This window comes from Solanum dulcamara, chromosome 5 (genome assembly GCF_947179165.1).
Source record: "Solanum dulcamara chromosome 5, daSolDulc1.2, whole genome shotgun sequence".
Taxonomy (NCBI): domain Eukaryota; kingdom Viridiplantae; phylum Streptophyta; class Magnoliopsida; order Solanales; family Solanaceae; genus Solanum; species Solanum dulcamara.
In genome coordinates this window covers 67,006,022-67,019,460 of record NC_077241.1, presented here as the reverse complement: position 1 = coordinate 67,019,460, position 13,439 = coordinate 67,006,022, and the positions used below count along the sequence as shown (strand labels likewise).

Below are 13,439 nucleotides of genomic sequence, written 5' to 3'. Positions count from 1 at the left end.
TTTTATTAAATTTTTAACTCTGCCACTAACCAGAACATCATGATGAGTTGGAAAAAACTAAACGAAACTGCGTGAAATTTGACATGGAAAAGCATATTCTAGCAAGTGAGTAAACTACAAATAGATAACCAAAAGTTTTAGAATATTATATTGCCAAAAAGAATCTTGAAAATTGTAGTTCACAAAATTTGCAGTTTCTCTGAATCTTCTCCAACACTTTCCTTCTCCTCCTCGCTTAAATATCATGTTCATAATAATTAAAAAAACAAAAAACAAATTCAAATCTAAATAAAGTAAATATATAGCAAAACATTCATGAACACGGAGCCAAGAATTTAACTTTTTGGGTTCTGAATTTTAGAATAACTACTTCAAGTGGTAAAAACTGAATTCTAAATAATATTTGTACATTTTTAATGAATTTTTTACACAAATACACAATTTAAGCAAAAACTTCAAATCCACCAACTAAATTAAACCCTTCGACACTTTGCAAAGGAACAACAAATAAGACACATGCATTCATTTAAAAAAATTACTTTAGGTGTAGGTAAATTCAGACTTGAGCAATGACATCATGTTAACGTAGTAATTAAATAGGCACTTGATTCAAAGGCCTATAATTTAACTATAGATTACACAACAAGTAACAAAAAATAATTATTACGTAGCCCTTCTTAAGATTTCGAGCCTTATGCCAATATTGGAGTAACTACATAATGTAAAAGACAAAATTTACTCAAGAATCCATAACCCTAAAATCACCCATAAGTCAAAATCCTTAAGAGACAAATAGGAAATATACAAAATTAGGTTAACAAATGTTTTGAATTTCAAAATTAATTTGCATCGTGGGAGAAAAATGAGCTGACATGAATGCAATAATGAGTAAATTAAGTTTTGTAAACTCAATATATCATGGAAAAATGAAGCCACCAAGTTAATGTCTTTTTGCTTTTGGTTGGATATGAATATGAAGTTTTAAAAACACTATTTCGTGTGGCTATTTGGTCCTATATTCTTGGAAGTTCTTTCATATTTTTGATGCCCTTTTCGTTTAAATTTTTCAGTTCATAATACTAATTATGAGGTTAATTGGTTGTATACTTTATATATATCTATATTATCAATGTAAGAAATATTTAATTATATCACCATGTTTCCCTTACTTGTTATAGCAGGTGGTAACATTGCCTTATTTCAAAATTACAAATTTTTCATTTTAACTTCTAAAAGACCTACTTACATATATTTTTTAGATGATTTGATAGTGTAAATATTATTTTTACGCGACAATGCATATAACTTAAAATGAATTTAATATACATCAAATTTATATACTATCAGATCGATAATTCATAAAAATTATAATATTGTCGTGCATATAGAGTTAACCTCATATTTATTTTGTATCTTTTGAGAGCATAGACTTGTGCTTTTTCTGTGGGTGGGGTTGGGGATTCCGATAAAAAGGTCAATTAAAAATAGTAATTTGCTTGTCTTTTATTATAAGGAATTAGGCATAAGACATAAGCATATTGACATTTTGACATAGAAAATGAGTCGTTACATGTTGGAGTGTTCTCCTCTGAGCTTATTTACTCTGCTCTATATCTAGTTGTGAATTAGTTTTTAATTAAAGTATAATTTGGTGAGCAATTTGAAATGGAGGTATTATCAGAAGAAGAAAAGGAAAAAAAGAAATGAAAGGCCAAACTTTAATTAGTATCATGAATTAGTTGCATTGTTTTGAATTTGACACTTATGTAAACATAGATTGCATTAGTGAAAATCCTATCATCCTAAACGATCTCTAATCAATTTTATTGTTGGATGGATGAAGGTATAGTATTATCTTGACTTCTAGTGTACTTGTGAAATGAAGACAACTAGGTCAGGAAACATCAAAGGGGAGTTGTAATATTTTCTGGATGTTTGTTTCCCAAAAATGCCTATTCAATCACAAGCTACAAAGTTTGGTCAGATTTGTATTCTGCATGTGATAAACCAATACTTTGAGATTAATTTGAAATGAGGGAACCAAAATTAAGACAAAAATTATCATCAACAGGCGTGGTATGATTACTACTAAACATCATTATTTTTCCGCTGAAATTTTCTATCGAAAAATGTCTAATGGTTATTCTTACGGATATTAATTGAATCGATGAGAAAGGAAAAAAAATTGTGTTTTCATACAGAATCGAAAAATTAGAAAGTTCCCCGCTATGCATTTTTTTAGTGAGCTAGTTCAATGAGAAATAAATAGAAAAAAAATCATATTTTATAGCACAATTTTTTCATTTATTCGCGAGAAAATAGCCAAATGACCCTCCAATCTATTGTCGAATTTCCAATTACACACTATACATTACGGGAGTCCTATTACCCCCTGAACTACTTTAAAATGGAATAAATAACCCATTAATCTTGATTTCTAGCTAGTTGTGGATGACTCTGACTTTTCTATTTTTAATCGGTTATTTTGAGTTCAAGCTTTTAAAAAGGAGAAATTCCTGATAGGAATCATTTTTCCATTTTAATGAACCCTCTAAGTTAGTTAATCCAATAAATTTCAAACACTAATATACCTTAGAGGTGTGTAAAAATTGAATCGACTAATAAATCGCACCAAAAAAATACTATTGGATTATTGGATTAACCAATTTATAAAGGTTTTAAAAAAAAATTATCAGACTATTGGTTCAATATTGGATTTTTAATATTCTCATTAAGACAATAGTAATTTACTACTTCTATATAAATATTGAATACTAATATCAGTACCCTATTGGTTAGTACATCTGCCCTTTAACCTTCAATTCACATTATTGTTCTAGTTCTTTTATTTGTGTTGCACTAGTATAATTATTTGTAGAGATTACACAAATCTCATATTGTTAAGAGCTAATAACATCACATCTCTACTTTTTTTCAAATTATAAAAATCCCTTTAATTTGGTGGAACACGAATACATCATGTACATCCTGATACATCACGTAAAATAATGTATCCGATCGATTCACCGCATAAAGTGATATATCTGACGTCTTGATATATCAGATAAATGATGTATCTGATCGATACATCGCGTAAAGTGATGTATCTGACGTCCTGATACATCACTTTACGTGATGTATCGATCAGATACATCGCGTACAGTGATGTATCAGAGAATAGAAAATAATAAATATTTTTATAATTTTTTCAAATGATAGAAAATTTTAGAGAATATGGTAGAGTATGTTATGTATTTAGATAATTTTTCACAATTATTTTAATGTTAGTTATTATTATTTCTATTTTATGAGAATTCTATAAAAGTCACACTATTCTCTTATCATACCAAATTGTTGGAGAAGACATAATTTTTTATTAGCATTTTCTTATTGGTTAAATCGAAAATCAAACCGTTAAGGATCAAAAATCGATAAATTGAAAAAGAATTTTTAAAAAAATCTTATTGAATTAGTTATTGATTTAACATTTTTCAAAATCAAAAATTAATAAATCAAATCGATAATATATAAAATCGAATTGAACCGATCAATCAACGCTTTTTAACATTAAAAAAATATAGTTTTAGTTGAACATATTACACATCATCAAAACTTAAATGCCAACAAGGACGTTTTCCTGAAATCGAGAAACCCCTCATCTTCTTGTTGCTAATTATGTCATGTTAGTGTATATTTTTTATCACGTTTTTAGGTTCATAGATTACTTTCAACTTTATGTGACATTTTTTAAATTTCATAAGTTAAATAAATTTTTATTTGACTTAGATTTATTCATAGCCTTTTAAATATTTATTTAAATTATTAATTATTATAACTTATTAACTTTTTTACGTGATTTTTAAATATATATATTTTAAAAAACTTTAAATTTTTTAAATCTCAATTAACCATCAAAACTAACAATTTTGGATCTTGAAATTCAAACGATATCACATCATTTGGGATGGAGAGAATAATAATCTTCAAAAATGTCTACCTAATTCCAGCTATTAAATTTCAAGTGACCAAGTGGTTCCACTATATTGTACCGTACGTAGTATTTAATCATGTACGTGACCAAAGTCTGAACAATGATGGCAGTAATTTGACCAAAATATTATCCTAACTCCTCAAGTTTTGCATGGTCATTCGTTTGAAATATCAACCACTTTGAATGGTCAATGAAAAAATTTCCCACATTATAATATATATATATATATAAAAGAAAATCTTTGAGTTTGGAGTACTTAGTTAATAATTAGGTATAATAAACTATTTGAAGCCAATACAAGTTTTAGATGAAGATACAATACATTTCCATCCAGTTAAACTAGTTTATGAATTCTTTTAAATTAATTTACTTTTCAATATGTAAATTGTATTTCAAGAACTTGAAGATTATATATTAAGTAACGCACTTGGCATTAATATTCTGAATCCCCAACTTTATTTGTTTTTTTTTTTTCAATGCAAGACTATTCAAAAGAAGAAAAAAAGGGGGAAAATTATCATATGTATAAGTGAGGTGGAATGATTCATCCTACTGCTCCCATGTGAGTATGTGACACAAAGAATTTACTATTCACAAGTTTGAATATTTGTGGACTACAAAATTCCACCTTTCTAGGCTTTCATTTTTAATAAACTTTTTTTAAAAAAAAACTTGTCTTTCTTTCGCCTATAGTATATATCAGCTTGACATTGTCCTGAATCAACAAAGTATTTTGATGGATGCGTGTATAGGAAGAAAGATTCATTAATTTACTTGATATGACTAGACGAGAAGTAACTTAACGAATCTATGAGTTCTCTATAATCGAATGTTACAATGAAATAAAATAGGTTGATTGATTCAAGTAGCACTAAATGTTGGTGTGCTATTAAAGTTCTATATTGATAGCTGAAAAAAAAATGTTATTTATAAAATATCGAATATATAGTATGAGACCTTTTGAAAAAAATGGTGTAAACTTAACTCCAAAACAAACAATATCACGTTGTATTAAGAGTATTCTTGAAACATTTTAAACCAACAACAAACTCCAAAAGAGGGATAGATATTGTTTTTTTTTTTTATATTTATTCCCACAGTCCCTATCCTATGAATCTTCATACTAATTTAATATTCAGTATATTAAACTATATTACTAGTTAAATTTTGTAGACACTATAAATATGCATGCAAGTGAGGACATTTTATTTTGAATTATTAGAGCATGGAGAATCATATTGTACACAAATTCTCTCGTTTGTTGCCTTCCTCTTTCACTTCTTGTCAGTTTCGAAATACACCTGATGTTGTTGAAAACTCATTCATTATCTCCAAAAACTCCAAATTTCTCCATAATAATAATGTTCATGGAGCTTCTTCAAGAACCCATTCTTCAATCAAAACTCAAGAATCCAAATCAAACAAGAATACTTTCAAAGGCTCTAAAGAGTTAAATTTCATGAAAAGTTCTTCATCAAATAGTGGATGGTTTAGTAGTGAAGGAGAAAATGATGAAACAGAGGATGCTTTTTTCAGCTTGTCTTCTGGTTATTTTTCCGAGTCTTTTCATCGGAAACAGGATGGAATTTGTCGGAAAAAATACAATCAGAAGAATTCTGAAATGGGTCGTTGTTCTTCTGAGTTGTCAGTCAATTCGATTTCAACAGCATTGAGTGAAAAGAGGATAAATGGACGAGTTGGATCAAATTTAGATGAGTCAAAATGGATCAAATCAATAAACGGGACCTCAAAAACAGAGCAAAACAGAGGAAAAATCAGTAACCGGGAAACGGCTGGAACTTATCGGAAAACATACAATGAAAAGAGTCCTGAAATGAGTCGTTGTTCTTCCGAATTGTCGGTGAATTCAATTTCAACAGCACTGAACGAAAAGAGGCCGAATGGGCGAGTTGGGTCAAATTTAAATGAGTCAAAATGGGTCAAATCAATAAACGAGCTTGATTTTACCACCACAAAAACAGAGCAAAACAGAGGAAAAATAAGCAAGACTGTCCGGAAAACAGTTGGAACTTGTAGGGAAAACTACAATCAGAAGAGTTCCGAAATGAGTTGTTGCTCTTCAGAATTGTCGAGGACAAATTTAGACGAGTCAAAATGGGTCAAATCAATAAACGGGCTTGATTTTGCCAACTCAAAAACAGAGCAAAACAGAGGAAAGACTAGCCGTAAAACAGCTGAAAAGCAAACAAGATCCAGCGGAAGAACTCTCCGGAAAACCATCCCAGTGGAGATGTTTGATTATTACGGCGATTTTACTAGTGATACTCGCCGGAAAACCACCAAATGTCGCCGGAAAATCAAGAAAATGAGTTCAATTAGCTCTGATGAAATGGGTAAGTTTACAATTGTAGTTGATGGAAGAATTGAAGAGAGCATTGCAGTAGAGAAGAGCACAAATGATCCATACAATGATTTCAGAACATCAATGTTGGAGATGATAGTAGAAAAACAAATCTTTGGACTTAAGGATCTTCAAAGGCTTTTGCATTGTTTTTTATCATTGAATTCACCTTCTTTTCACAAGATTATTTTTGAGGTTTTCTCAGAGATTTGTGAAACCTTATTTCACTAACTAGTGCTAGTTTGAATAAATAATTTCTAGGATTTCGATAACTTGGTGTAACAAAGAGTATGCAACTACTACTACTACTAATTACCGAATGTTATGTATCCATCTTCTTCTTTTTAGTCTATGTATGTGGATTTCCTGCTTTTATGAAAAAATGATTGAATTTCGTCTGTTTGTATTTATTTAAGCTCGCGTTTAGACGTTCAATATGAAATTATAATCAAATTATTATTTGGATATGCGATTAGGGGCAATAATTTTAACTTTTAAATTCTCCAAAAAGTATGATTTATGATTTCAAATTTTGCAAAATAAAATGTATGTTCGGCGTGAAGAGATTGTTTGTATTATGTGAAAGAATTTATTAACGAATAAGTTATTACTATTATTATTGACTATTGGATCTTTATAAAATTTTGAGTATTCGAATGTCCAAACAAAACTTCAACTTTATATCAATCTGATTTCGTATGATAATTTTATATCGCATATCCAAACAGACACTTGAATTTATTTTTCAGGGCATGGTGAATGATGTTTGGCAAAAAAGCATATATCTAGCTATTACTTGTCTTATATTTTAGTACTTTTAGATTGCTTTATGTTTAATGTTATAGTTTTATTGTGTAGTAATAAAGCATTGCAAAATTGAGGGATTTGGACAAAATTGTTAAAGACCACGGAAAAATTAAATTCAACAAGGAATATGCATGTTTGAATAATGATCAGAAATTATAACATGATGATTAGAGGATGGTGATGATTATGACATGATATAAAGAATTTAAGAGGAACCAAATTTAAGCAGCAACAGTGACATGAGGAATTGAGTATAAATTTAAATTAAAAATTTAGAAGTTTAAATCAAGTTTAACTTTACTCAGAATTAAATTTATTTAAAGATAGACATATCCAAATACAGAGATCTAGAATCAGAATGAGCTTTGTGAATAGAAAAATGTTTAGTATAAAACGCATCTCATTTAAATAGATTACGTGGTCCATATCTGGATGAGTCAAACCAGTAAATTTCTTATTTTAAATGATTTTTCAAAAAAAATCAGTAAAAAACTCCCATACACAATATTCATTAGAAATGAGCAGTAGGCTAGTAGCTCACTAGTATTTTACCTGCCTCCCGAAATTATCAAGGTGTAAAAAAATACAAAACAACGATAACTATTACAATTATGTCTCATATTCCAAATAAGTTAAGATCAACTATACGAATTCACACTCATCACATAAAAAATACACTATTAATCATTTTAAAGATGGTATATAAAAAAATTGTTGGAGTCTATAATATTTTACAGTTTTTTATTTTTATGTTATGAGCTTACTATAAAAATGGCAACAAATTCTAACCTACTCGATTGTGTTGCAGATTGAACCAATGTAATATTCAAGACTTGGATTATGCAGGTAGTGGAGAGTCCATAGTCCCCAATATTAAATCTTTTGTGGACCTATGAGCTACATTAAACTACATACTAGCCCAACAAATTGTTAAAACTTATTAGTGCAAAATCAGTTTTTCCAACAAAATAACTTCAAATAAATTCCATACAAATAATGAAATATATAAGAAGAAGTAGATGAAAAGGAAGAAGAGTCGAGTCCTGTTAATTCACAGAGTTTCCTTAAGGAAATTATTCCCCTCAAGTATCCGAGGTTAAGGAATATATCCTCCCAGGATAAAATGACTCACGACAAACTAATAGTGGTACCTCAAATTAGTTGTCCAGTGAATTACTTAATGGCTTGTAATCATATTTGAAGCTTTGGAAAAGCAGAAACTTTTTTTTCTTACTATGTAGTGCTTTTTTTCTTCTTGCGAACTTTTTTCTTGAAATCTTTCGTTTTCTTTTCGTTTGTTTCGAGAAATCTATCGATCAATTCCGATTCTCTTGTCTTAGAAAACTTGTCTCAATATCTAAGAAAGATTCGGATATTTATACCCTATAGGTGAGCACAATAATTCATGCATGATCTATGAAAAGGTAGCCTAGAAATACGAAAGGTTGTATTAAAATACAAAAGACTGCATTCATGCACTTTCACATTTTTAATTCACCAATCTTTATTCTATGTATCATTATGCATTCACACATTATACAATGAAACTAACAACAATCCCCCACATGAATGAAAATGGCTATAACGCGAAAGATAGATAGACATGGACTAATGTGTGATTACAAACAAAGACTAGTTGCATCACGATAAGTGGATTTTCCTTTGAACTCTCCATAGTGAACTTATATCAGATGCACTGGATCAATCGGTAGATGCGATATCTTTTAACCGTTAAACTTGAATGTACACATAGACAATATAAGTCACACAACCAATCTTTTACCATCTATGGTGCTCGCGGTTTTGTTCATTTCATCTATGAACACTTCCTGGTTTCATGAGAGCTTAGAGAATCGACCTTTACTAACATTATCTTTGAATCGGCTTCCACTTGATTCCCACATAGATGGTTCTTAAATGTTTACTCCCAAAGGGAAACTATTTGGTCATGCCTTGCCAAACTTAGAAACCATTAAAAAGCTTCAATATAAGTTTTATTCTTGGTCAATTGTCATCATTATGAGAATGGATTAGATTATTTGACAATGTTGGACCGTCAAACACAATTTTGTTTGATCTCTTTGAACCTAGCTCTTAGGATCTCCAATCTGCTATGTAGAGTTATCATAATGCTTGATTTTTCCTAGACCTTAAATCCATCCTCTTAGATGACCTTTTAACTCCCTCTTTAGTTAGGCCTTTTATAAGTGGATCCGATACATTATCTTTTGATCTTATATAGTCAATTGTGATAATTTCACTAGAGAGTAGTTCTCTAACGATATTATAGCTCCATCTTATGTGACGAAATTTACCGTTATACATCATTCTCCTTGCCCTACCTATTGCAGCCTGACTATCACAATATATACATACAGGTGCCAATGGTTTAGGCCAATGAGGAATATCTTCCAAGAAATTTCAGAACCATTTAGCTTCTTCACCGACTTTATCAAAAGTGATAAAGTCAAATTTCATAATGGAACGAGCAATACATGTCTGTTTGGATGATTTTCAAGAGAATGATCCACTACCAAGAGTAAATATATATCCACCTATGGATTTTATTTCATCTAATCATGTGATCCAAGTTGCATCACTATATCCTTCAATTACTGTTGAATATTTGTCATAATGCAAAATATAGTTTTGAGCATGTTTTAAATACCCTAAAACTTTCTTCATTGCCATTCAGTGAGTTTGATTGATATTGCTCGTGTACCGACTCAACCAACTGATAGCATATGTTATATCTGATCGTGTACAATTTATGATATACATCAAACTTTCCAACACTCTCGCATAATCCAATTGTGAGCCACTTTCACCTTTATTTTTTCACAGTGCAAAGTTTACGTTTATTGGAGTCTTGACAATATTGAAATCCAAATACTTGAACTTGTCAAGTACCTTTTCAATATAATGAGACTGTGACAAAGACAAATCTTGTGGAGTTTGATTTTTTTTATCGCAAATATAATATCTACCTCTCCAAGATCTTTCATTTCAAATCTACTAGTAAGCATTTGCTTAGTAGTATTTATGTCAGCTAAGTCTATATTGATGATTAACTATCATCCACATACAAACAAACAAACAATGACCTTATGATTTGGAGTGTCCTTAATGTAAACATATTTGTTATACTTATTAATCTTAAATCCGTTTGCCAACATTATTTGGTCAAACTTTACATGCCACTGTTTGGGTGCTTGCTTCAGTCCATAAAGTGACTTCACAAATTTGCACACTTTTCTTTCTTTACCAGGAACCACAATACCCCTAGGTTGTTCCATATAAATTTCTTCCTCTAACTCTCCATTTAAGAAAGCTGGTTTTACATCCATTTGATGAATTTCAAGATCATATATTGCTGCTAGTGCAACCAACATCCGAATAGATGTAATCCTTGTCACTGGCAAGTATGTATCGAAGTAATCAAGGTCTTTATTTTGTTTGAAGCCTTTGACTACAAGTCTTGCCTTGTATTTTTCAGTAGTACCATCAACCTTCATTTTTCTTTTAAAGATTCATTTTGATACTATAGGCTTATTTCTCGGAGAAAGACCAACCAACTCTCAAGTATGGTTATTTAAGATTAATACAATCTCATTATTGACAGCATCTTTATAAAAATATGAATCCGCAGAGGACATTGCTTCTTGAAGGTTTGAGGATCATTATCAATGAGAAATATTATAAAATCTAATCCAAATGAAGTAGCAATCCTTTGACGCTTACTATACCTTAGATTTTCTTAGTTTTGCATATTTATGTTTGTTTCATCTTGAGGTCGTTTAGACCCCTACTAGACTCTTTATATCTGGCTTTTTATGGGTAAATGTGTTCAAAGAATGCAGCATTATCTGATTCAATTACCATATTGTCATGAATATCTAGATGTTCAAATTTATGAACGAAAAAATCGACATGCCTTACTATTTATAGCATATCCAAAAAACACACAATCCACAGTCTTTGGTCCTATTTTTAACTTTTTAGGTATAGGAACTTGTACTTTTGCTAGACACCCCCACACTTTGAAATATTTCAAGTTGAGTTTCTTTCCTTTTTATTTTTCATACAGAATAGATTGTGTCTTGCTATGGGGCACTCTATTGAGAATTTGATTTGTTGTAAAGATAGCTTCACCCCACAAGTTTTGTGTTAAACCTAAACTTATAAGTAAGACATTAATCATTTCCTTCAAAGTTTGATTTTTCTGTAATTCCTTTAGATTGTGGTGAACAAGGGGCAGTCTTTTGATGGATAATTCCATTTTTCAAACATATTTTCGCAAATGGAGATTCATATGCTCCACCCCAATCACTTCTTATCATTTTTATTTTTTTATCCAACTGATTTCCAACTTAAGTTTTGTATTTCCTACATGCTTTAATTGTTTCATCCTTACTTGATAAGAAATAAATATAACAATATCTAGTGAAATCATCAATAAAAGTTATGAAATACTTTTTCTCACCATGTGTTAGTGTTGATTTCATATTACAAATGTCCGTGTGAATCAAGTCTAAAGAATTGGAATTCCTTTCAACAGATTTATAAGGATCCTTAGCAAATTTAGCTTGCACACATATTTGACATTGTGTTTTATTTCACTCAAAATTAGGCAACACTTCCAAACTAATTAATTTTTGTAAGGTCTTGTAATTGACATGTCCCAAACATTCATGCCATAAACCACTCGACTCAAGCAAATAAGTAGAACAAGAACTTTGATTATTAGCAATAGCCATTACATTGAGCTTAAACAAGCCCTCGCAAAGGTAGCCCTTTTCAACATACACTTCATTTTTACTAATTATAACTTTGTCAGAAACAAATACACATTTGAATTCATTTTTAGTAAGAAGTGGAGTAGAAATTAAGTTCTTTCTTAAATTTGGAACATGTAGCACATTCTTGAGAGTTACCACCTTGCCAAATGTCATCTTCAAGAGAACTTTGCATGTTCCTTCAACCTTTGCAGTTGTCAAGTTTGCCATGTAAATCGTGTCATCATCTTGAGTAGGCTCATATGATGCAAAAAGTTCTTTGTTGGCGCATACATGACGGGTGGCATCGAAATCTATCCACCACTTTCTTGGATTACCAACAAGATTATATTCAGAAAGCATAGCACATAGATCATAATCTTCAAATTCAGCAACATTTGCTTGAGCTTTCTTCTTTGCTTTCTTGGGAGCTTTACATTCTACAGCCCTATGACCATTTTTGCCATAATTAAAGCAATTACCTTTGAATTTCTTCTTCAGTTAACTGTTCTGTTGTGCAAAGTTTGTCTTTCTTTTCTTAGACTTTCCATCTTCAACAATATTGACTCCTAATATTGTTGAATTTTCATGAGACCTCTTCTCCGCAGCCTTATTGTCCTCTTCAATTCTCAATTTTACAATGAGATCTTCAAGGTAAATCTCCTTTCTCTTATGCTTTAAGTAATTTTTGAAGTCCTTCCACAAATGAGGTAACTTCTTAATCATAGCAGCTACTTGAAAGGCCTTTTTAATCACAAGACCTTCCGCAAGAAGATCATTGATAATCACTTGCAATTTCTGAACTTGAGTAACAACATATTTGCTATCTACCATCTTGAAGTCCAGAAACTTTGCCATGATGAATTTATTCAATCCGACATCCTTCGTCTTATACTTCTTTTCTAAAGCATCCCAGAGGTCTTTGGAAGTTTTCATATTACTGTACACATTGTACAAGTCACCATAAAGCCCATTCAGAATATAGTTATTGCATAAGAAATCAGAATGCTTCCAAACTTCAATAATCATAATGCGTTCAACCTTCGGAGTTGAATCATCTAACTTAGAAACACTTTCTTTGACAAATCTTTGTAGACTCAAAGTAGTTAAATAAAATAGCATCTTTTGTTGTCACCTCTTGAAATTTATGTCAGTGATTTTTTTAGATTTTTCAGTCGATGCTATAGCAGGTGCAATACTTGTACGACTCGACGAAACAATATTCAATGCACCAATTTTTGATGTCGTATCATCCATGACTTCAATTTCATTAGTCATTTTGCTATCAGAAAAAGACAAGCACACTTAGTGTCTTCAAATAAACACTTGATCTTTATTTCCAATTTGTTTCTAATTTAACGATGAAGTTTATAACTCCCAATTGTTAATCGAACGAACCTTGATTTTATGATGAACTTTTTAGGTTCTCTAAGTCAGTAAGTTCAAACAGAGCAAAAAATCACAAAGGTTTTAATCTCCAAAAACCAATTATAAATAATTACAC

At 30.5% G+C, this 13,439-nt stretch overlaps 1 protein-coding gene across 1 annotated transcript; it reads right to left on the bottom strand.

The window, feature by feature from the left end:
* Nucleotides 1-11,776: 11,776 nt before the first annotated feature.
* LOC129890680 (uncharacterized) lies at nt 11,777-13,213 on the bottom strand. The gene is made up of 3 exons (XM_055966181.1): nt 13,071-13,213; nt 12,531-13,022; nt 11,777-12,383 (listed from the first exon to the last, which is right to left on the bottom strand). Exons 1-3 carry the CDS (start codon nt 13,211-13,213, stop codon nt 11,777-11,779), a joined length of 1,242 nt encoding a protein of 413 aa, XP_055822156.1.
* Nucleotides 13,214-13,439: the final 226 nt, after the last annotated feature.